A 22,446-nucleotide genomic window follows, 5' to 3' on the forward strand; every position below is an offset into this window, starting at 1 on the left:
TCAGGTTTCAGTGCAGGTTTATTTCAGTTTTATATTTTATTCCAGGCAAGTGCTTATTACATGGATAGTATTCATGTCTCGGTAACTAAAGTCTTGGAGCATGAACAGCCACTAGAATACAGTTCAATAGTAAAAATACAGTATGTACAAAATTAGGGTTTTTGTAGTTTTTTTTTTTTCCACACAGCAGATGTATCCAAACACATAAAAATCTCTACAGTCTGGGGTCGCTACAGTTTATATTTCAGGAAACAGAGACACAGTGGCCGAGTCCTCACTGTAAACAAGGGCCACCTCTGGGGGTTGGGGGTGGGACCCTGGGATGGGGGGAGAAGCAGCTGTTTCTGGAGAGAGAAGGGGTCATGGTGGCCCCCCAGTTACCCTCCAGGCATTCCCTGCCTTCTTTGGCCCCCCAAGGAACCAACCTCCCCCTCTCCCCGAGGTAAGGACTCCCAGCCAGTGAGCCACTCTGAACATCAAAAGGTAAAACACGCATGAGAGGTAAGATGTGTGTGCGTGTGCGTGTGTGTGTGTGTGTGTGTGTGTGTGTGTGTGTGTGTGTCCCAGGCTGGAAGGGCTAGGGAGGGAGGGCCAGGCGGTCCCACAGGGTGAGGACAGATGTGGTCCCGACAGCACTCTGGGGGAGATGCCCAAGGAAGGGCTGGGTGGTGGCTGCCCACTTGGGCACACAGCATCACAGCGTTCACAAACGACAAGAAAAACAGCAACACCCATCGTCACCAATCTGGACATAGTCATTCGGCACTAGATTTGCAGGCCCCCGCTGCTGGGGGACAGGGACGGGGAGGGGCAGCGGGTGGATGATGAGGTATCTGTGCAGGCCCGGGGGCCACTGGCCTCAGGATGCAGGGAGAGGTGGGCAGGCTGAGGGGAGGGGCGAGCTCCAGGAGGCTGCTCTAACTGCCCCGTGGGTCAGGCCTGCCATCGCTGTCACAATGGGAATAGCAAAGCTGGCTCTCCCAGAGCCACGGGGTCTGGCGGAGGTGGCTGTGCTGGGGTGGGTACAGGGCTCAGCCTCTGAGGGTGGTGACCTGGTTTGTAACTGTCCCTTTACCCACACCAGGAGAGAGAAATAAGGAAACAGTCCCCTGGGAGGTGTCCAGGACCAGGAGGGAACGGGAAGGGAATTTTTAGGCATCTAAGGATTCTTTATTTCCAGAGAAAATCTATTCAAGACCTTTGCTGACCTCCTCTGTGCCTGCAGGGCACTCCAGGAAATCCTCAGCTCTGTCCCCTCCCCGCTGGCCCCCTCGCCGGCCCAGGCCCCTGCCCCAGCCCATCAGTGTGAACTTCACACCCAGGGACACTGGCTTCCTCCCGCTACACTGAAAGGCCACTGGTGAGTGTGTGTCCAGGTGGGGAGCCGAGCGTGTCTGACACAAAGCCACTTGTAATAAACACCCACATACAAGGAAAGGCCAAAGCAGGCTGCCCAGAGGCAGAGAAAGCCGCATCCTAACATAGAGCCCCTGACTCCTCCCCCTTCCATGCTCAGCCCTGTCCTTGACCCAACCAAGGACCTCTTCTCAGAGAAAGGTGCTGCTGCTCAGCAGCTCCCCGGGGAGGGCCCACTCAAAAGCGTCCCCGGGAGAAGCAGGGTGTTGAGGGGATGGGAGGACAGAGGCAAAGGGGCTGGAGCAGAAGCAGCAGCCCTAGCTCCGGCCCACTGTTCTGTATAGGTCCCAGGGTTGGTCTGGGGACAGGCTTAGGGCTTGGCTAAGCCGCTGGGTTTTTACCTTCCTGATGTCTCAACGATGTGGCTTCTATGCTCCTGGAAACAAGACCAGATGCTGGTCCATGTCTCCCAAACTGCAGGAGGCACCCAAACCCACAGGCCGCCAGGCCCACCTGTCCCTTGGAGCAGTGCCCAGCACTCAGCAGAGGTCAGAGATCAGGGGCTGAACGCAGGACAGCGCCCCTCTTTGCTGCCTTCTGGAAGCCAAGAGCCAAGCCCAGGGCTGGGGACTGGGGACAGGGGCCCAGTGGCTCTCCTCCCATCCAGACCCAGGCTGCAGGGGACGGGGAAGGGGAAGGATAGCCAAGTCCCTCCTTCCCCACCTCAGCCTGCCCTCCTGAGGTTCAGAGCGCAGTGGCAGGGATTGGGGTGAGGGCACAGGAAGCTTGGCAGTGGCTGGGTTTGGTTTATTGTTGGTAGAGAATCATTTTAAGTAGTATCTACGGTAACGAATCACAGTGACTGCAACCGGGTCAGAGAGCCCCAGGCTGGGGCCCCACCTGTCCGGGTGGGACTCCAGACCAGCCACTTCCTATGATCTGTCACCTGTGCTCAGAGCAAGGCCCCTTATCACCCCAGTCCGCAGCTTTCTGGGCCAAGTGGCTTCAGTTCTGCTTTCCCCATTTCCCCTCCAAAGGCCTGGGAAGAGAACATGAGGCTCCGGAGGAAAGCCGGGGGCCTGGGCCACCTCACCAGACAGCAATAGCAGCAGCAGCACACGAAGGCGGGGCAGGGCGGGGGAGAAGTCAGGGAGCGTGACGTCCACATCGCACTGATTTCCGAGGGTAGGGAGGGGAAGCAGGAGCGGCACTGGAGCTGGCACTGGGCCGGACAGGTGGCACATTCCATCAGAGTCTCGCATTTTCTCAGAGTCATCTTACCAAGTCCTAGTGCAGCAGGGTGGCCCTTCCCTCCCTTGGCTCAGAGTCTTTGCACCCCCTTCCCCTAGGAGGCCTGGGGGTGGGTGGGGGGGCTGGCCTGGGCCTGGCTGGAATGTGTGGAGCTGGTGGGTGAGAGAGTGGGGGACAGGTCCCCCTCCCTGTCCCCACTGGGGGCCTCTGAGTGGCCTCGTCCTCAAGCCAGCTTGAGCGTGCTGACTGGGAAGGAGGGCATGGTGACCATGGTCACAGGGTTGAGCACGGTCTGGCCCACCAGCTGGGGGTGGTGCACCACCTGAGCCCCCACGGCCGGCTTCGCCATGACAGTAGCCGGGGGCCCCAGGCCGGCCGTGCCGTTGACTTGCTGGTGCGAGAGGGTGTGGGCGATGTGGCTCACTGCCACGGGCTGGCTCACTGCCACGGGCTGCGGGTACAAGGGCAGCTGGGAGCCCAGGTGGGCCACATGGTTGAGGGTGGCAGGGTGCACAGTGATGTGCCCAATGGGGGGTGTGGCAGGCGCCAGCTGCACCGCAGGGCTGGGGGCCGAGGGGGCGATGTGGGCGATGTGCTTGCCGCCTGGCCCCTGCAGAACGTGGTTCACAGTCTGGATGACTGAAGCGTGAGTGGTGGCTGTGTGGGCGATGACCGTGGAGCCACCCCCAGCCGTCGCCACCAGATGGGCTGGAGCTGGCACCAGTGTCTGGGCAGGGGCAGCCGGTGGGGGAGGAGGGGCTGGCAGAGGGGTCTTCTGCTGTGGCTGCTGCTGCTGCACGGGGAGGTGGGCAGGAGATAGGGCCACGGAGTGGGGGTGAGGGTGTGGGTGTGGAGGCAGAGGCGCAGGGGTGGTGCTGGGGGGTGGCAGGGTGGACTTCAGCAGCTCCGGCTGGGGACGATGGCTCAGCTTAGGTGGGCCCAGGCCCGCCCGGTCCTCCTCCATATGCTCGTCTATGTTGTCCTCACCCTCTGTGGGGAACACGGGGCAGGGAGCAGGTCAGAAGGGCGGGGAAGCAAGTGGCTGGAGGTGTAGATGCTCGTGGGGGCGTGGGAATGTGATGGGGCTGGGGCCAGGGCCATCTTTTCTAGCAGGCAAGAAAGAGCCTGGCCAGGGAGGCTGGAATTTGAGGTGTAACATCTGAGGGCTGGGGGGCCAGCGTGGGGGCTGGGGCTCACCAGAGGCGGTGGAGGTGGAGGCCTGGTCATCCTCGGGCTGGCCCGTCTGCCGCAGCACACGGTCAATCTCCAGTACGTCCATCCACTGGCTCAGCTCGTGCTTGAGCTCTGCCAGCCGCTGCTGCGTGGCAATCTTCTCACGTGCCAGCCGCTCCATTTCATGCTCATATTCCTTCTCCTTCCTCTTCAGGGACTGGCGCACAGAGTAAGGGACAGCAGGACACCCTGAGCAGCAGCCTTGGGGCCCAAAGCCCCCACAAACCTCTCCCTATCAGCTGGCCCACAGAGGCAAGTCCGTGGCAACCAGCGGGCCCAGGCTGACGGGGGCTGCTGGAGACCGCACCTGTTGTGGTCCATGCCCCTGCCCAGTGAGGCCCAGCGTCCCAAGGAGTGTGGGCTCTTGGGACAGGCACCACTGAAGCAAGCTCAACCAGGTGTGCAGGTCCTTCCCTGTCCTCCACAATTCATCCTCAGGGGCTTCTCCGCCTCTCACCCCATCCCTCCTCCAGCAGCCTCTTCACTTTGCACACTTCTGCCGCGAGCTACCCTCTACGGAACCTGATCCCGCGCTTCCACCTCACCGTTCACTTGTCTCCCTGGTAACATCAACATCCTTGCAGGATGAGCCACTAGGCAGTGACACGCCCTCGCCCCATCTCATCTCCAGGACTCGCCTCCCTCCTGGCTGCTGGTCCGCACCTGCTCCCCGATCTCCTGGGCGACTCTCCACTGTGCCCACCTGTGACGCTTCTCGACGAGGCTCCATTTACATGCTGCTCCCCATCACCCTGCCCACTGCCCTCCAGACTCCCTGGGCTGAACAACCCCCAAGCCTAGGAACGTGCCCCCTGTACTTGGGCTAAACCGATCCATGAGAAATGGCTGTTGCGTCCCATGACCCAGCTCCCCTCCACACTCAGTCTTTCCCATGCTCCAACCCGACACTTCATCAATCCCACCCTTTCAAGTCTCACAGACCTCCCTGCTGGCAGCTTTTCGCCCAGGCACGTCATGACCAATGTGTCCACCAGGCAACGCCGACACGTGTCCTTGCTGCCTCCCCAGTCCCTTTCTTGGCCTGCTCTCGAGCTCCTAGCTTCCCAGGCTTACTGGTCATGTCCAGGTGCAGGGCCCGCAGGCTTTTCACACACACAACTCACCAGCCCGCCTTGGTTTTCCTCCCTGAACCCCATCTGCCCTCATCACACACAGATCCTCCTCCCTTTACCCCCTAGATCTTATCTGCCCGTGCTCCAAGACCACATCTCAGCCCCTACCTCCCCCACTGTCCTTCTGTCTGCCACATCCTCCTGCCTCCAAGCCCTTCCAGGCACTGCACCGTTTTTTTCGAGGCTGGTTTGGATTTGGGGTGGGTTTTGGTTATATTCCCCTCCCCCACTCTCCCTCAATTTTTTTTTTTACTGTTTGTTTTTTTCCAACAGTTTCGCTCTTGTTGCCCAGGCTGGAGTGCAGTGGCATGATCTTGGCTCACTGCAATCTCTGCCTCCCAGGTTCAAGCGATTCTCCTGCCTCAGCCTCCTGAGTAGCTGGGATTACAGGCATGTGCCACCACACCCAGCTAATTTTATATTTGTAGTAGAGACAGGGTTTCTCCATGTTGGTCAGGCTGGTCTCAAATTCCCGACCTCAGGTGATCTGCCCGCCTTGGCTTCCAAAAGTGCTGGGATTACAGGCATGAGCCACTGCGCCCGGCCTACTAGTGTTTTATCTTTGATTCTCTGTCAGCCCTCACCCCTGGTTCTTGCCTTTCTTGATCAACACCTTTTCTTGCCTCTGTCCCCTTCTCTCCCTGTATCTCTCACTCCCCTCCAACCTGGGGGACAGTGGTGTGGAGGAGGAACCATAGGCCTGAGAGTCCATCTGCACTGCTTCCTGGAGCCCAGAGGCAGGAGAAGGGGGTGGCGTCTCCAGCCCCCTGGCACTGAGGAAAAATGGGGCTCTTCTCACTCCACCCTTCCCTTCCTACCCTGCACCAGGACTGGGCCACTTCTGGGTGGGGCGGTGGGTCCCAGATTGGCTCACACTGAGAATGTAAGAACTGCAAACAAAATTTCTATTAAGTTTTCTGTCTCAAAAAAAAAAGCGGGAGGGTGAAGAAAAGAGCCCCATCTGCCTGGGCAGTAAATACGAGGCTGAAAGATAGGACTTCATCAGGAACCGGCTCATACAAAGTCTCTCACATACATGTTTTGTCTTTCCGCCTCAACACACACTGTCCCTGTCCGAGCTGTGAATGAAGGTGAGGATGGCCGCATAGTCCGTTTAGATCCCAGAGCCCACAGGCGGCCAGGAAGAGCTACGTGCAGGGTGCTTACTCAGCCCCAGGGGAAGGACCTGGAAGAGTGCTGTCCCGACTCCTGGTGACCATGTTCCTTCCCGCCTCTGTCCTGTCTCTTCCCTGCATCACAGGGAGAATCACAGTAACCCATTAGACCCAGGTTTCCCTTCTTTCATCCCCTAGGGCGGGGGACCCCCAAACCCCAGGTACTGGTCCGTGGCCTGTCAGGAACAGGGCCACATGCAGGAAGTGAGCGGCGATGGCACTCTGATCCTGTCACATCAGTGGGACATTCGGTTCTCACAGAAGCAGAAGCCCTCCTGTGAACTGTGCACACCAGGAATCTAGGTTTTGTGTGCTCCTTAGGAGAGTTTGACTAATGCCTGATGATGGGAGATGGAACACTTCCATTCCGAAACCAGCCCCGCCCTCCCTCTCCATGGAAAAATGGTCTTCCAGGAAAATACTCCCTGTTGCCAAAAAGGTTGGGGATCGCTGCGCTAGGAGCAGTTTTGCTGTTTTGTAGCAGCTTTTCCTGACCAGGCCTGGCAAAGTCTCCAACCCCACCCACCAGTGAGGCCAGCTTCCCACACCCACTCCTGCATACATTTCTGCCCTCACCAGTGACAGATGTCTCTAACCATTAGTGCCGGCAACACATAACCCAGGTAGAACCGTGCTCTGTACTGACCTGAAACCTGGCAGCTTGACACTTCTGTTGCCAGTCCCAGGCCACACACAGCCCTCCCTCATTCTGGCTTTAACAGTTTCTCCCCATTTTCTGCTAGGAAGACGGTAGGAAACTCCCTTGCCCCTACACACACACCTGTGTGGCTTTTCTTTTTTTGGAGACAGAGTCCCGCTCTGTCACCCAGGCTGGAGTGCAGTGGCATGATCTCGCCTCACTGCAACCTCTGCCTCCCGGGTTCAAGCGATTCTCCTGCCTCAGCCTCCCGAGTAGCTGGGACTACAGGCATGTGCCACCAGGCAGGACTAATTTTTGTATTTTTAGTAGAGATGGGATTTTGCCATGTTAGCCAGGATGGTCTTGAACTCCTGACCTCAGGTGATCCACCTGCCTCAGCCTCCCAAAGTGCTGGGATTACAGGCGTGAGCCATCGCGCCCAGCCTGTGTGTGGCTTTTCACCTGGCTCTGAGGCTCTAACAAGGGGCCCTAGGTGAGTCAGCTCTCACTTGAACCTTGCTGCTGGGGGCTGGAAGCAGCAGTCCTGAACTCAACCCACCTGTGGGTAGGATATAGTTCTGGGCCAGGGAGTGACATGGGTCAAAAGCTTCTTCTTCTCACCTAGTCCAGTTCTTCACAGGCCTACAGACCCCTGCAAGGTTTCCCCAGGGTCTAACCCACATTGCTTCAATCTAAACCCATTTCCTTTCTGTGACTACCTGGATGCACGGTTTGGTACCTATTTTTCTTGTCTCTGTCCACTTCACTGTGGCTGTCTTCAAACCTTTGACCACCTCCAAGCCACTCCGGATTCTGGCTGGGGACCACTGCCTTCTTCCTGCAGCTTCCTGCTCTCAGCAAACAACCAAAGCCCCCAGTCTACACAGCCCCACTGGTCTCTCCAGGACCAGCTCTTGATTCTGCCTGTCTCTGAGTGACAGCCTCCTGACCATGTTTGTGTTTGTTCTTAGAGACGGAGGTCGCACTCTGTGGCCCAGGCTATCCTCGAACTCCCTGGGCTCAAGCGCTCTTACTGCCCTGGCCTCCCGAGTAGCGTAGCTGGGACTCAGGTGCAAGCCACCGTGCCTCACTTTTATTTCCAAAAAGCATCCTGTTCCCTCCTGCTGGAGAAACTGGGCTGCCCCTGGGCTCTTGGCCTCCACTTTGCTCCGTGCCACCCAGACTTATCCTGCAGGTCTCAGCTCTAAGGTCCTTTCCTCAGGAACAACTATCCTCCCTCCCCAGAACAGATCCCGCCGCCCGGTCCCTATTATGCCCATACGGCCGTCTTCTGTAGAATGACTTGTTCGTCATCTGCCACAAGACCCAGGCTTTTTTACTTGCTCGCCACCATTCGCCCAGAAGCAGAGACTTCGCTAAAAGCACCACAATGAATAAATGAGTAAATGGTTTGTAGACAGGCCTTTGAGTTTCCTGCTTCTGTGACCAGCACCAGAATGGGTGTCCCTTCTGCACAGCATGAGTGAGGCCCACCCCGGCTCCTACTTCACCGGGCCCAGCTCCTCAAGAGCTTCCTTCTGCGGCTGCTGCTGAGTCTTCTTCCGATTCATTTCCAAACCCACACGTTACGCAAGGCGCCCTCTGCAAGTAGTATCTGCAAAGAGGAACTCGCCATGCCGTCCTTCCTATTTCTCAAAAATAATAGCTAAGCAAATGTCGGGAGTGCAGCGAAGTGTCTGCATGAACACCCTCAGCCAGCCCTGCGACTAAACTACAACCAAGCCCACGTTCTGCAAAACTATTCCAGAAATAAGCCACCGGCCTGTCGCGGCCTCCGGAGCCCTCTCCCGCTCGGCGCCCCGAGGCCCCACCCCGAAGCACACGCGCACCCACGCGGCCGCGGCTTCCCTGCGTCACCCTCGCCGGCTCCACCGCCCTCCGCGACTCGAGAGCACCGCCCCCGTCCGCTGCAGCCAATCCGCGAGCCCGGCCCCGCCCCTCCCGGCTGCCCGGAAGCGGCCTGGAGGCGCGCCAGCCCCGCCCCCTGGCCGGGAGGGCGGGCGGAAGGGCGCGTTGGCGGGAGGCTGGGAGAGAGCTGCCCGCCTGGAGCAGTCGCGAAGCAGCGCCTCAGCCCCTCCCTCAGCAAGTCAGGCTCCGGTTACCTCAGGGCTGTGACCCCGCGGTCGAGGCCGGGGAAGGGGCGGCGCCCCGCGGCTGGCTCCTCGCGCGCTGGACCCTCCTCGCCACCCCTCCCACGGGGCCCGTGACGCCGCGCCGCCCCCGGAGCTTCCTCAGAGGGTGGACAGGGAGAGTCCCGGCTCGCCGCCCACCCCCCCAACGCGGGCTGGGAGCCCCACGTCCCTCCATCCCCAACGGCTCCGCGTCTCCGCGGCTGCCGGCCCATCCCCCACAGCCTCCGGCCCGGCGCGCGGAAGCCCCGCCGGTTTCCAGGGAAACCGAAGCTCAGGCCGCCATGGCAACTGCCTGACGTGGCGGCGCCCCCGGCCCGAGCACTGCAGAGGGAGCGACGCCCAAAGGGAGGGGACGCGCAGCCGGGAGGGCCCCGAAAAAAGGGACACCCCCTCTTCCTAGCCCAGGAGGAAGGAAAGCGTGACGTGTTTCAGGCTCGGCGGCCCCGGGGCTGTTTGCCGCCCAGTCAAGTCGGAGTTTTCCCCGCCCCAGGCGTAACCCCACACTCGGGCCGTGGCGCCTCCACGCGCGCTCCGAAAAGACCTTCCTCCTTTGGGGTAAACGGGGCTCGGCCCGCGCCGCAGCGTGGACGGGGACCACGCCCAACCCTCCCCGCAAATAGCTACAGACATTCGGGCGGAATCTGGGCTCCCGCCCAGGCTCTGCGGCCGGGGAGGGGGCGCCGGGCCGCCCCATGCCCTTCCCTCCGGCGGCTGCACCAACATGCGCGAACGGGAGCCGCCACCGGGACTCGCATCAGGCGTCACGGCGCGCGCCTCACGGCCCCGGGGACGCCGAAGCTGCAGGGGCTCGGGAGCGGCGCGGGAGGGGAGCCGCGCCCTCCTCTGCGCACGCGCGCCCTCCCGGGCAGGGAGCCCCACTGACGTCAGCCGGGCCATGTGCTCAGCGCCCGCGTGGAGGTGGGAGGGAGGCGCGGGGGAGCCGCCGAGGCGTGAGGGCGGGGCGGGGCGCGGCCGGGGGAGGGGCGGCAGAGGGAGGGCGGGGGAAGCTGCGCGACGCCGGCCTCCGGGCCCCATACCTGGATGTACCGCAGCGCCGTCCGCAGCACGCTCAGATTGGACGTCTTCTTGTCATCCACGTTGGGGATGTTCCGCTTCAGGGTCTCAAAGCACTCTTTCAGATGGGCCCTCCTGAAGAGAGGGGCGAGCGCCGGTCAGCGGTGCCTGGGGCGGGGCTGGGACGGGGGGGGGCAGGACCGGGGAAGCTGGGGCCGAGGGCCGCCGGGGCCCGGGTCACGCGCGCGCGCGCGCACACACACACACAGACACACACACACACACCTGTTCTTCTCCAATTTGTTGTGGACTTCTCTGGTTCCGATCCTGAAACCCAGACAGATAGGAGGCTCAGGGAGGAGGACTCGATTAGACGGCCTTCCTGACCTGCGCCGCCACCCCCAAAATTGCCACAGGCTGTTTGTCCCCAACATTGTCTTAAAGCAGACTGGGAGACGTTCGCCCTGTGCCATGCTGCGCCCACCCCCTGGAGGACACATCTGTGCTCATAATCACAACTCCTGTCACCCTCCGTCCCACCAGGAGGGAGACAGGAGGGCTCCTGGGACTCAGAGGCAGCCGGTTGACCCCAGCCCTCACCCAAGAGGCCCATACTCTGTCCAGAGGCCTGGGAATGCCATAAGCCTCAGCCTTGGACTGCGTTAGGAAACACAGAAGCCTGGGAACAGGGGGCAATGGGACATTCCTTCCCAGGATAGACATGGGCACAGTGATGACGTGTTCAAATACAGGGGGCACTTCTAAGCTGGGGAGGCAGGACACACCTCTGAAGCCCCAGCCAGGGAGGGCATCTTGTCTTGCACACAGCCCAGGGGATGGGCACCTCTCCTATCCCCCACCAGCCCGACCCTGCCACACCCCACTCACCCCCCGGGCCTCTTCTTCTGTTCACTGGATTTGACTTCTTCAGCTGGTGCCAACTTCAGGGTCCCAAGCGTGGGTGGGGGCGGCTGCGGGGGGGCCAGCTGAGGCTGGACTCCAGGGTGTGGCGCTATGGTCAGGATAGGCGTGGGGAGGGGCTGCAAAGGCTTGGGGCTGCCAGTGGGTGGAATGGTGGTCTTCGAGTCCGGCAGTAGGGGAGCAGGGGTGGGCACCTGCGGCCTGCTGGGCAGGGGGGCAGGCTCCTTAATGCTGAGTCCAGGGGTGCTAACCAGGGCCGGCTGACGAGGCGCCAGGGGCAGAGGCTGGGCTGCCGCGGGCAAGGGTGGGGGCGGGGGTAGAGGCTGAGGGGAGTTGGTCACCACAGGAATAGGAATGACAGTCAGTGGGGCAGGGGTGGCAAGTGGTGGTGGGGGTGCCGGCGGGGGAGCCGGCGGAGACAGAGGCAGGGGTGGCGCCTCCATGCGGGGTTCCTCCACAGGAAGGGTATGTGCCAGCCTGGCCAGGCTATTGGCCTTCTTCTGTTCCTGCTCTCGCTCCCGCTCCAAGCGAAGCCGCTCCTGCTCCTCTACGCAGAGAGAACACAAGGGGGGGAGGGTCTCAGCGGGGCCCCAGAACTCCAGCCCTAACTCGTCCTCTGACCCTAGCCCAGTCAGTACTCAGTGACACCCCTGCTCAGCGAGAGACACCACAAATAGCCTACCAGCCCAGCCAGGCACGGGGGAAAGTGCCGGGGGCACAGCAGTGAACAAATCAAGCAGACCTGTTCCCCGCCACCAGGGAATAGTAGGACAGTCACGGGGGCTGACAGTCCGGGCTGCGGGCAGGACAGGCGGCCCTGGAAAGGTGGAGCAGAGCTGTCAGAGGGTGCTGCAGGCTACCTGCCAGCCTGCAGGGTGAGGAGGAAGGCGGGTGAGGGCAGCGAGGGTCAGGGGCCACAGGGCCAAGGTGGGAGAGGCGGGCAGAGGCCCAGCCACCCAAGACTTCGCACCAGAGAAGGGGGTGTGCTGACAGATCCCAGCTTCCGTCGAAGGCCTTTAAGAATGTTTACCAAGCACTTTCTAGAGGGCAGGCAGTGCCTGCATGGCACAGATGAAGTCAGTGAAACTCAGGGAGCAAAGTGATTCGCTGCAGGTCCCACAGCAAGCCTCCTGACCCCTGGAGGACGCTTGCCGTGCTCACAAGGAAGTGCTGACAGTCCCTGGATCCTCACAAGAGCCCCACGTCACATCATGGGCAGGACAGGGACATCACCCTCATTTCACACATGTGGAAACAGCCCAGCACTCCTGACTCCGAGGCTAGGTCCCAATGCCTGTTTTCCTCAGGGACCATTCAACAAACACACTTCGTCCCTCTCTGACCCTTCTCGTGTTATAACTCATGTTTCCCAAATCACCAACATCCCCACCACCAGCAGCAGCAGTGCCAGCATGTCCTGTCCTTCAGGCCTAAAGCATCCTCTGACATCCTCAGTGACACCCCGCTCAGCCTGAGACAATACAAATACCCAACCACTCCAGCCAGGCACCAGGGAAAGTGCACCTGCCCGGTTCTGGGTGAGAGAGGGCAGCTGAGGAGGAGGAGGTACAGCAGTGACCATTTCTCCCAAACAAGAAGGGGCTGGGCTCTTCAATGGGGGCTGAGCAGGGCAGTGCACCCCACCACCCGCTCAGCATCTCTGCTGAAAGCCCAGCAGGAAGGCAAGGCCCACTCAGGAGCTGGCTGCCAACAGGGGAAGGGGAGGCACCTCCATCTCCCGCTTGCCTCGTCCTCTCCCAGGCGCCACCATTCTGGTTCCCTGGCTACGGGGCTGGCCCAGTCCCTTGGAGTCTGCAGCCCCCAGGCCAGGGAGCCGCCGGGACAAGCAGCCCTCTCCTCTGACCCCGGACGCCCGCCCCGCTCCGCTGACGAACGCAGCAGACAGCCCGGGCTGGTGGACACGCCCCAAACACCCGGGCAAGGGGTGGCGCGGGGGACTGGAGTCGACTAAGGCCCCCTGGGGAGGAGAGCACCCACCTCCCACACTCTTACTGGCTCAGGCGCCCCAGAAAACCTGAGGCCTCAGGCCCTTTGGCCAATCAACAACTGGAGTGTGAGCCAGGCCTGCTCCCAGCCCCGCCCTCCCGCAGAGGGAAGAGGCCGAGGAGGAAGCGGAGGGGGAAGCGTCCTGGGAGGGGAAGCCTCAGTGGTTTCCCAGCAGCCGGAGTTCAGGGGCTGGGCCAGCCAGCGGGCCTCTTCCAGATCTCCCTAGCCCTTCGGGAAGGGGCGATGCCAGGCCGGTGCAGGCCTGCTCGAGTGCGGGGAGGCCTTAGGTTACGCCCGGGAGAAAACCAGACCTGCGCTCCCGCTTCCCACAGACTGCAGTGGCCAAGCAGCCTGCTGAGTTCCAGTGACAGGGCCCTTCTCAGTCGGGCACAGCCTCAGTTGTCCCCAGCCCCTTCCCCTACCCCAAGACAAGGCTCTGGATCCCAGGGCCTAACACAGCCCCTGCCTCCATTCCTTTGGCTGACACAGACCTAACTTTTCATTGGCCTTGAGACATGGACTCCACTCTCTATAGGCAGAGGGACAATCAGGGCCCTCCCTGAGTCACAAGGACATGTGGGACCCTAGAGTGCAAGCCAACCCCCATTCCCCATATTTTAAAGCAATCCCAAAGCTCACCTGGGAGGTAGCAACCTCCTTCTCACCTGCCCTCTCTCACCCAGAACCAGGCCGGTACACCTCACAGGTGCCAGGAAGGACCCAGTTACACCTGGAGCAGCATGAAAAAGCTCCACAGGTGGTGAGGAAGAGGAGCTGCCCCCGGCCAGATCCAGCCCACCAGAGCTTCCTGTCCCTTCCCACCCAGCGGCAGCCCTCTCCCTGTGCACTGGAGAACCACCAAACTGGTGGTGGCTGGTGCTCCCTGAGGAGCACCCTGCGCTTGGGCTCTTTAAAAGAATGTTCTGCACATCCACCAGACAGGGTGCGCCCCCTCACATGCTTCCCTGGGCTCCACCCAGAGGCTGCCCCAAAAGAATTTAGCATGCCCCTCTGCAGTGACCCAGGGGCCAAGGCTTCCGCCCACAGTCAAGAGCATAGCCAGCGTGCTCCCTTCAACCTTCCCAAGCGACTGTGGCCCAGGTGCTCTGCAGGCACAGGGCTAGGGGTGGAGAAGTCCACACTGGTGGGCCCCAGCAGCCACAGGAATTCTCCCATCTGCACGCTAAACAGGGGGCTTGGTGCCTAAGGCAGGCCCAGGGTAAGCCTTGGAGAGTTGGTCAGGAGCCTCTGGACACTCCAACCAACTCCCTCCAAACAAGGCAGAAGAGTTGCATCTGAGCCACCTCTATGAACACTAGAAATGACCAGGCCAGGCCTTCCGTCTGGGCACCAGGATAGCTCTGCCCTTTCCCCTCTCTCTCACAGGCACACACATCTGCAGGGTCCTCATGTGAGCAAACTGGCTGGTCTAGGTCAGAAACCCATGCTTGCGGTTGAAAGGGAGAAAGGACAAGAGGATCCCTGTCCAGAGCTGGTCCTAGGTCCCGGGAAAGCGTTCTGGTCAGCAGGTTCACCTGCCATGCCCTTCCTTCCATTCGTCCTGCCCCAGCTCAGAGGACAGAACCTCAAGAGGGAGAAGAAACTGAATTCTGGAGGAGAAACTGCTGGGATCGGTTCCGGACACCCGTACATGAGTTTTTGAGTAGATCTGGCTTTCCGCACCCACTCATCTACAAAGACCTCTGACCGGCACACAGAAGTCGTGACCAGGCCGCTGAACTCGGCCTAAACACAGTGGGTACTCGAACTGCAACGTGTTGATGGCGGCAGCAGGTGACTTAGTCTCTCCGAACCTTGTGCATGGTCTTCCCCTGACCCCTGTGCCCAAACGTAGGACATTCTTGGTCACCACGGGCACTCTCCACTGCCAGACCCTGCTCTGGACCACCAAGGCAACAGGCGGGGAGTGTGGGCGATGTCCCCGCCCATCACTTCTGCAAAACCCAGGCATCTGAGCCTCACATATCTCCAGTGACTCTTGACCTTGAGAGGCCGGTCGCCCCGACTAGGCCGCCAGCCCCGCAGCTCCCCCGCCCCTTGCCCGCTGCCGCTCCCCCCTTCCCCCACCCCCGCCCGCCGCGGCGGCGGCACACGGCGGCGCGCGCGCACACACAACACACTACTACCTCCTGCATGACTCATCATTGAAGCAACAATAGGCAGAGAGAAAGGAAAGGAGGGCGAAGCACTCTCCACCACAACCAACCCTGCCGGGGGATTCTGGGGGGCGGGGAGGGCACAGGAGTCCCCGGGTCCTGCACACACACCGTTCCAGAGCCGAGGCCCTGGCAGCACCCTGGAAAAGGGAGGTCTTTCCCGCCAGCCCCTCTGCAGCACCCTGAAGCCAGGGACCACCAACAGGGCGCGTGAAGATAGGAGTCATTAGTCTCTTCCCTTTCGAGGGAGCGCCGAAGTTTGCCCTTTCTCATCCTGGCTCATTCCAGCGTGGCCCCGGGTGATGCCAGGGGGCATAGTTGGAACGTTTTGGGGGTCAGTGGAAAAATGTGAGCTCTAAATGTCTCGTCGCCCTGCGATTCTGAGGGTTTCCCTTGCCTCGGGATCAAACACAGGAGGTTAGGGGCCAGAGCCGACAGGTGAGCTCGGCTCCTCCCTCGCAGGGCAAAGGCTCTCCCTGGGAGGTGCCCAGAGGCCGGGGCCCGGGCCCAGGCCCAACCCAGCGCAAGGCCCCTTGCCAGCCCCGCCCAGGCCCCGCCCCCGGCCGAGCGCGAGGCGGTGAGGAGGGGCCGGGCCGCGCCGTCCCCAGCAGGAGTGTCCCCGGTGCACGTGGTCGGGGGCGGAGCCCGTCCACGTCACCACCCGGTATAACCAACGGGCTCGGAACGCAGGCACACGCAACATTCCAGGCGAGAGCGGGTTTGGAACGCGCAGACACGCCACATTCCACACTGGCTAAAGCGGGGCGCAGCGAGGGGGGCCCGGGGGCTGCCCCCCAGCGACCCGCGGGCCATTTCGCAAACGCCCAATTAGCCCGGCTTTCACCCAAACCCCGGACGCGCGGCCCAGCCCAGCTCTGGGAGGCGGGGTCAGGCGGGGCTGGCCAGGATCATAAGACACGCGATGTCATTTCATTCTGCAAAGGCCGCCTCCGCCCCAAGCGGCGCGTAGATCTGCCGGGAGCGCCCCCCGCACCCTCCCCACGGGGCCAGGGAAGCCGAAGAGCTTCTCCGCGTAGAGTAGTCCCCACCCCCACTCCGTTACACACACGCCCACTCGTGTGCTATACACACGCCCGTGTACACGTCCGTTCATCTGCTCTTCCCGAGGCTCACATCACACATCCCCCGTGCACACACGCACGCACACGCGAGCCTGCCACCCCCACGCAACACCATTCCTCACCCCACCCCCCGGCTCACACATCCTCAGTGCCACCGAGGGCTCCGCTGGCCCACGCAAAAGCAGCCCCCCACAGAAGGGGCACAGGGGTGACACGCAGCCGGGGTGGCGCCCGCAGGAGCCAGGTCCCTCGCAGCATGTTAATGAATTCATTAATTAATTTCACTGCCCACATCACCCCTCCCCGGGCGGCGGCTCTCGCGGGGAGCCGTGCGCTGCCAGGCTCCGCAGGCCGCCCGGGAGGGGGCCCTGTCCGCGGTTTCGCGTGGGTTCGGGGACCGGGGTCACTCGCTTCCCCTTCCCCAGTGCCCCAGGGGCCCAGCCCGGCCGCTCACCACGTGCTCTCTGTTGTTGCTGCGCTTGCCATTCCAGGAAGCGGGCCGCCTCCAGTAGCGTCTCTATGCTCATCGCGCCGAGAGCTGCCGGGGGCGCGCCGGGGCCGAGGCTGCGGCCCGCGAGCCGGGCACAGGTCAGGCTGGCGGGCAGGCAGGAGGGAGGGATCACCTCCGGGGGGCGACAGGGCTGGGCGGCGCAGCGCACTCCGCAGGGAAGAACGGGGGAGCACGGGGAGAAAAATCAATGTCTCTCAAAATATTTGCAAAATATAAAATTGCAAATTTAAAAAAATGGGATGCAAAAAAAAAAAAAGGCGGCACTGCCTCCCTTCTTCCCCTCCCTCTCTACCTCCCTTCCGATGCCTCCCGCCCCGCGGCCCCCGGGAGTCCCGCCGACAAGAAAGGGCTTTGCAACAAGATGGCGAGGAGGCACCGACACACACAACAAGGGAAGGAGCCGCGCTGCCCCCGGCCGCCGCCCCCGCTACTACACCGGGGCCACAGCCAAAGCCCGGACCGGAGCCCCCGCCCGCAGGGCCGCGGCGTCTCGCTAAGGGAGGGGCGGGTCCTGCGCTGCTGGCCCCGCCCCCCAGATCCGGCGCGCGCACACGTGGCCCGGGCAGGGAGGGAGAGGTCCGAGCGGGGTGTGCGCGCCGCGGTTCCGCTTTCCTGCTGGCCCCGCCCCGGCTGCAAGCCACAAGTTGGGCCGGGGCGGTGCGTTTGGGTCGTTCACGACGAAATCTGTCCCGCTGGAGGGAGGGTAGGGTGAACAATTCAAGATTTAACAGAGTTCCAACCAGGATATTCCGGGTCAGGGAAACGTTGGGAATGGCAGAGACTGGCCTGACCCTGGGTCTCCACGCTCCACCCACTCGCGACCTAAATCCCGCAATCGCCGGGCTGTCGCAATTCCCCCGGGATCCGCCCCTGGGCGGAGCTGCCGGCGACTGGAGACTGTCAAGAGAACCAGCGGAGGGAGCGGAGCGGCAGTCCGGCTCCGCGTTTTGTCTCCGTTCCTCCCCCCGCAGTGCGTTCGCATCCTATTAGGCGACGTCACCGGGCCGCGAGCCAATGGGCGGGCAGGACAACACGGCATGGAGCGGCTCCACATGGACACCCCGCGCCGCCAGCCTTCGGTTTAAAGGGCCAGTGTCTGCAGGTCACATTCGCGGGTGCGGATGGGGCCACTGGGCGAACCCAGGGTGGGATGCCGTAAGGGGAATCCCGCAGTCGTGCCCTGGCCTCTCCATTCCTTTTCACCAACCTCCATTTAAAACCAGGCCTTTATCTTTCCTTCCCCTAAACTCCAGTCTTTGTCCACGCGTATTCGATGTGGGTGGAGATACGGACTGTGCCACCCCATGGGCCACCCTTTCCTCTGGGGCCGGGGCCAGGGCGGGGAACACGAAGCGCTCGCAGCCCAGACCGGGGGGCGTGGCCCAAATCGGGAACAACAACGTGGAGGGCGGAAGCCCGGCCCTCCCCGCGCCTGGCGACCGGCGGTGGGCGGGGCGCGGGGGCGGGGTCCGCTGCGGCCGGCTGGAACCGCGCTCCCCAGAGGGAGGGACCCCCGTCGCCCGCCCGCCTGCCCGCGTCTTCCGGGCTCGAGTGTTTAGGGGAGCTCGGGTGCAATCGGAGAGTTAGCTCTTTGAGGCCGGCTGCCCTTAAATCCTCTCACTTCACACATAAGGAAACTGAGGCCGTGACGGCCAAGGACTCGCCTAAGGTCGTTCCGTATTCCACCTGCTCCTCTCTCCCGAAGCGGGGGCACTCTTCCCTGACTCCAGGGACGACTCTGAAGCCAGTTCTGGAGGAGGGCACCCAATTAGAAAAATGCCAGGGAGGAATAGCAACCCTGACCACTTAACACACTGTGATTGGGGCAACAAAAATCTTCACCTGAGACCCAACTCCGCTGTTCTGCTTCCTCGGTGGAAGCCACACGAACCCCACTGGTACAGCGGCAGCGATAGACCCCAGGCGGCTGAAAGCTTCTTTGGAGCGTCCCGGAGCATGTCGATTGTGCTGTGCCAGTGCAGGGGGAGTACCCCTCAGTTCTGGCCCCAGGCTGCATTCTTTGCTAACCGGTCCAAGAAGTGGGGGGGCAGTCAGTGCCAGTGGGTTTAGAACTCAGCCGCGGCTTCAACATCACACAGAACCAGAAAGCAAACCTTCATGAGGCTGAGAGGCAGGCCGCCCTGCCAATCCATTCCATCACATGGCACCCTCGGAGCGTTCCTATTTTAGGGACTGGTTGGAAGACAGCTAGAAACATAGAAAGCAGGCAAAATGTTTGCTGGCTTTACTCCTTTCCTTTGAGGGCATCGTCATGCATCCTAGGGGGGAAAAATCTGCACAGATCCTGGAAATCAAGAACTTCGTGAACCAGAGGAAGGGGGCTGTTTGCCAGCACTAGTCTACAGAGGCCTCTGATCTTTTCACATTTAATGCCCCAGCATCTAGAGCTGAGCATGCATAAGTCGCCACACACACAAATGTCCAGGTAGGTACCACTGATTTTGCTTATGATGAAGCTGGAGCAAAGGCGGATTAGAACGGAACAGCCCAGTTCTTCTCCATGGGATGAGTGCCCCTTTGCTGGCAGGGCCAGATCTGTGCTGGCTCCAACATTGCTTCCTTTAAGGTGTCTGCCACTTGCCACCAGTATGGTTGGGCCTGGCCCATTCTGCACAACTAGAGAAAATGGAAAATTCAAAGGCAATATAATATATAGGCGGCAGTGGAACAGGGACTCTAAACAGTATACAGACAGTCCCTGACTTGTGATGGTTTGACACAGGACTTTCCAAGTTTGCAATGGTTGTAAAAGTGATAATCTAGCGTGCGCTCAATTTGGGATGGGATTATGGCTGGTGAAACCCGTCCTAAGTGGAGCTGCATCTGTACATGATAGTGACCTGAGTTAATGCTTTTGGGCAAGTTCTTATTTTGTGTGGGGTCAGCACCGTGGTGCACAGTGCTCCATCCAGCTGTCCCTTCCTGCTCTCCTCAGGTGGCCATGCACTCATACAGCCCTGGAGTTTCTGCTGAAGGCTGAGGTTTAATTTTTTACACTCTTCTTTGTCACTGGCCAACTCTATACCAGTAAGTAGGCACCTCTCTGAAAGGCAGTATTCTTAAGACACTGTTCGCTTCAGGGGTGAGGAAGCAGAAGGTAAGAGTAGAGTGAACACAGATTTGAATGCCAGCCTCTCCATTGCCCCCAATACTCCATCTGCTCCAGAGCTTAGTGGAGATGTTTGCTATTTAAAACAAACAGCCTTACTGGCTTCACATGATCATCTGTTTATTTGGGTCATGTGGGGACAGCAGCCAGGGGATGTTAGACAAAAACAAGGGTTTAGAAGGGAGGCTGCAGGCCAGGAGCGGTGGCTCACGCCTGTAATCCCAGCACTTTGGGAGGCCGAGGCGCGTGGATCACTTGAGGTCAGGAGTTCGAGACAATCCTGGCCAACGTGGTGTGGTGAAACCCTGTCTCTACTTTAAAAAAAAAAAAAAAAAAAAAGGAAGAAAAAAAAATTAGCTGGGCGTGGTGGCAGGCGCCTGTAATCCCAGCTACTGGGGGTGGTTAAGGCAGGAGAGTCACTTGAACCCGGGAGGTGGAGGTTGCAGTGAGCTGAGATGACACCACTGCACTCCAGCCTGGGCCACAGAGAGAGACTCCGTCTAAAAAAAAAAAAAAAAAGGGCGGGGGAGGCTGTTTTTGGGCCTATTGTTGCCTACAGGAGCCTGAAAATGGCCAAAAACAATACCTCATCAACCAAGCTTTCCCCAGTTGGGGAAATGGACAGTGGGGGTGGGAGATACCTATAAATGGCGATGTGAGGGCATGAAAGAAGAGGGGAATGAATAGGAGGGCTGTTTAATATTTTAGCCCCAGCTTCCTGTTCCAAGGGGGTGGAGCCAGGATAGAAGCTGGCAAATGTACTCACTCAAGAGAAAGAGAAATAAGTCCTTTTGGTTTCAGCAGAAAGGTTAGCAGGTTTGGGGAATTATCCAAAGGCCAGCAATCTCTAAAAAGGTGTTCCTTAAGTTTCTTTTTCTTTTTTTCTTTTTTGAGATGGAGTCTCCCTCTGTCGCCCAGGCTGGAGTGCAGTGGTGTGATCTCGGCTCACTGCAACTTCTGCCGCCCGGGTTCAAGTGATTCTCCTGCCTCAGCCTCCAGAGTAGCTGGGATTACAAGCATGCACCACCACGCCCGGCTAATTTTTGTATTTTTAGTAGAGACGGGGTTTCACCATGTTGGCCAGGCTGGTCTCAAACTCCGGACCTCAAGTGATCTGCCTGTCTTGGCCTCCCAAAGTGCTGGGATGACAGGCGTGAGCCACCGCGCCCGGCTGTTCCTTAAGTTTCTTCATGGCTTCTGGGTGCTTAGTACCTTTGAGCAGGAGAAAAGCTGGGCTGTCCATCACTGTGAGTTTCTCACGAGAGGGTTTCCGTTTTCAGTCTTCCTCCCCGAGTCTTGTGCACCCCACCTCCCAGTTCAGATTCCATTATGTCCTCCAATTTTTTAATCTTTTATTCTTTTTTTCACCAACCACAATAAGAAGCACCAATTCCCCACTTTTTTAATATGCTGAGCCAGAGACATCCCCTTAGTGGAACTGTCTTCCATCCCCCACCACTCACCTAACAAAGTATCAACTCCAAGAGCTATGACAATCAGTGCCCTGACTCCTACAAAGCCTGAGTCATGAGATGGGGGAAAGGGCGTGAAGCCAAAAGTACAGATGTTCACAGGAAATCCCAGAAGGTGTCCCAACCCTTCAAGCCTGATGTCTCATCTTTTGCAAGCAGCTAAGGAGCTTTTCACATACCATCATTAAAACAAGACCCATGGGCGGAAGCTGGCTGCAGGATGAAGAGGAAAAAACAGAAGACTAGTACACTCAAGACATACCAGACAAGATCCATTTCATAAATATTTATTGTGTGCCTGAGGTGCCAAGCACTAGGCTAGGTATGCTGTGGCCGAGGCCAGGGGACCTCTGGTAAGCCAGAGCGGGGCAAAAGGAAACAGAGCGGAACTCCACTCCACTGTGATCACTTGCAAAAGATTAGTTCTGCTGTTCGCCGCCCTGCTGGACGCAGCACCAGAGACAGGATGACACGAGGACCCAGAGGGCGCCGCCATGCTCATTTGAGAAGGTGCAGCCTCCGTGTCTGTGGGTCCGCACCCATGGAGGCAACTAACCGTGGATCAAAAATATTCAGGAAAAAAATAATGAAAAATATACAAGAAAAAATAATACAAATTTAAAAACCAACACAGCACAAGAACTATTTACACAGCATTTACATGGTATGAGGTATTTGAGTAGCACAGAGATGAGTTAAAGGATACGTGAGGATGTGCATAGGTTACATGTAAGGGATTTGAGCATCATCCATGGACGGGTATTCGGGGGGGCTCCAGGAACCAATCCCCATTGGACAGTGAGAAGCAACTGTAATCCCGTTTTTCTATGTAGAGATAAAAAGAAATTCAGTGGATTTAAGGCTGGGCCAGTCAACTGAGCCTGATTCCCCCAGTCTGAATGATGAGCGGGACTCTGAATTCCTTTGACAGAGGTGGACCCATTCAATCATCAGTGAAATGGGGTCCCCAGAGCCCAAAGTTTCCACAGGACTCTTTACCTCCTTTCCCCACCCCAAGTGAGCTGTCAGAGGACCTCTCCTGAACTCACAGAACAGGCCCAATCAAGTTCCACCTCCCCATTCATGTCCTTTCCAGAAGCTGGGCGCGGTGGCTCACGCCCTAAGTTCCAGCTACGTGGGAGGCTGAGACAGGAGAATCGCCTGAGCCCAGGATTTCAAGGCCAGCCTGGG

General features: G+C 59.7%; 1 protein-coding gene across 1 annotated transcript; it reads right to left on the reverse strand.

The window, feature by feature from the left end:
- MNT (MAX network transcriptional repressor) lies at window positions 1-17,087 on the reverse strand. Its single transcript, XM_523532.8, has 6 exons — window positions 16,597-17,087; window positions 10,844-11,423; window positions 10,241-10,282; window positions 9,979-10,090; window positions 3,805-3,997; window positions 1-3,597 (listed from the first exon to the last, which is right to left on the reverse strand). The coding sequence occupies exons 1-6, from the start codon at window positions 16,667-16,669 to the stop codon at window positions 2,831-2,833; spliced, it is 1,767 nt and encodes a 588-aa protein (XP_523532.2). The 5' UTR covers window positions 16,670-17,087; the 3' UTR covers window positions 1-2,830.
- Between the last annotated feature and the right edge of the window lie 5,359 nt (window positions 17,088-22,446).

This window comes from Pan troglodytes, chromosome 19 (genome assembly GCF_028858775.2).
Source record: "Pan troglodytes isolate AG18354 chromosome 19, NHGRI_mPanTro3-v2.0_pri, whole genome shotgun sequence".
NCBI lineage: Eukaryota > Metazoa > Chordata > Mammalia > Primates > Hominidae > Pan > Pan troglodytes.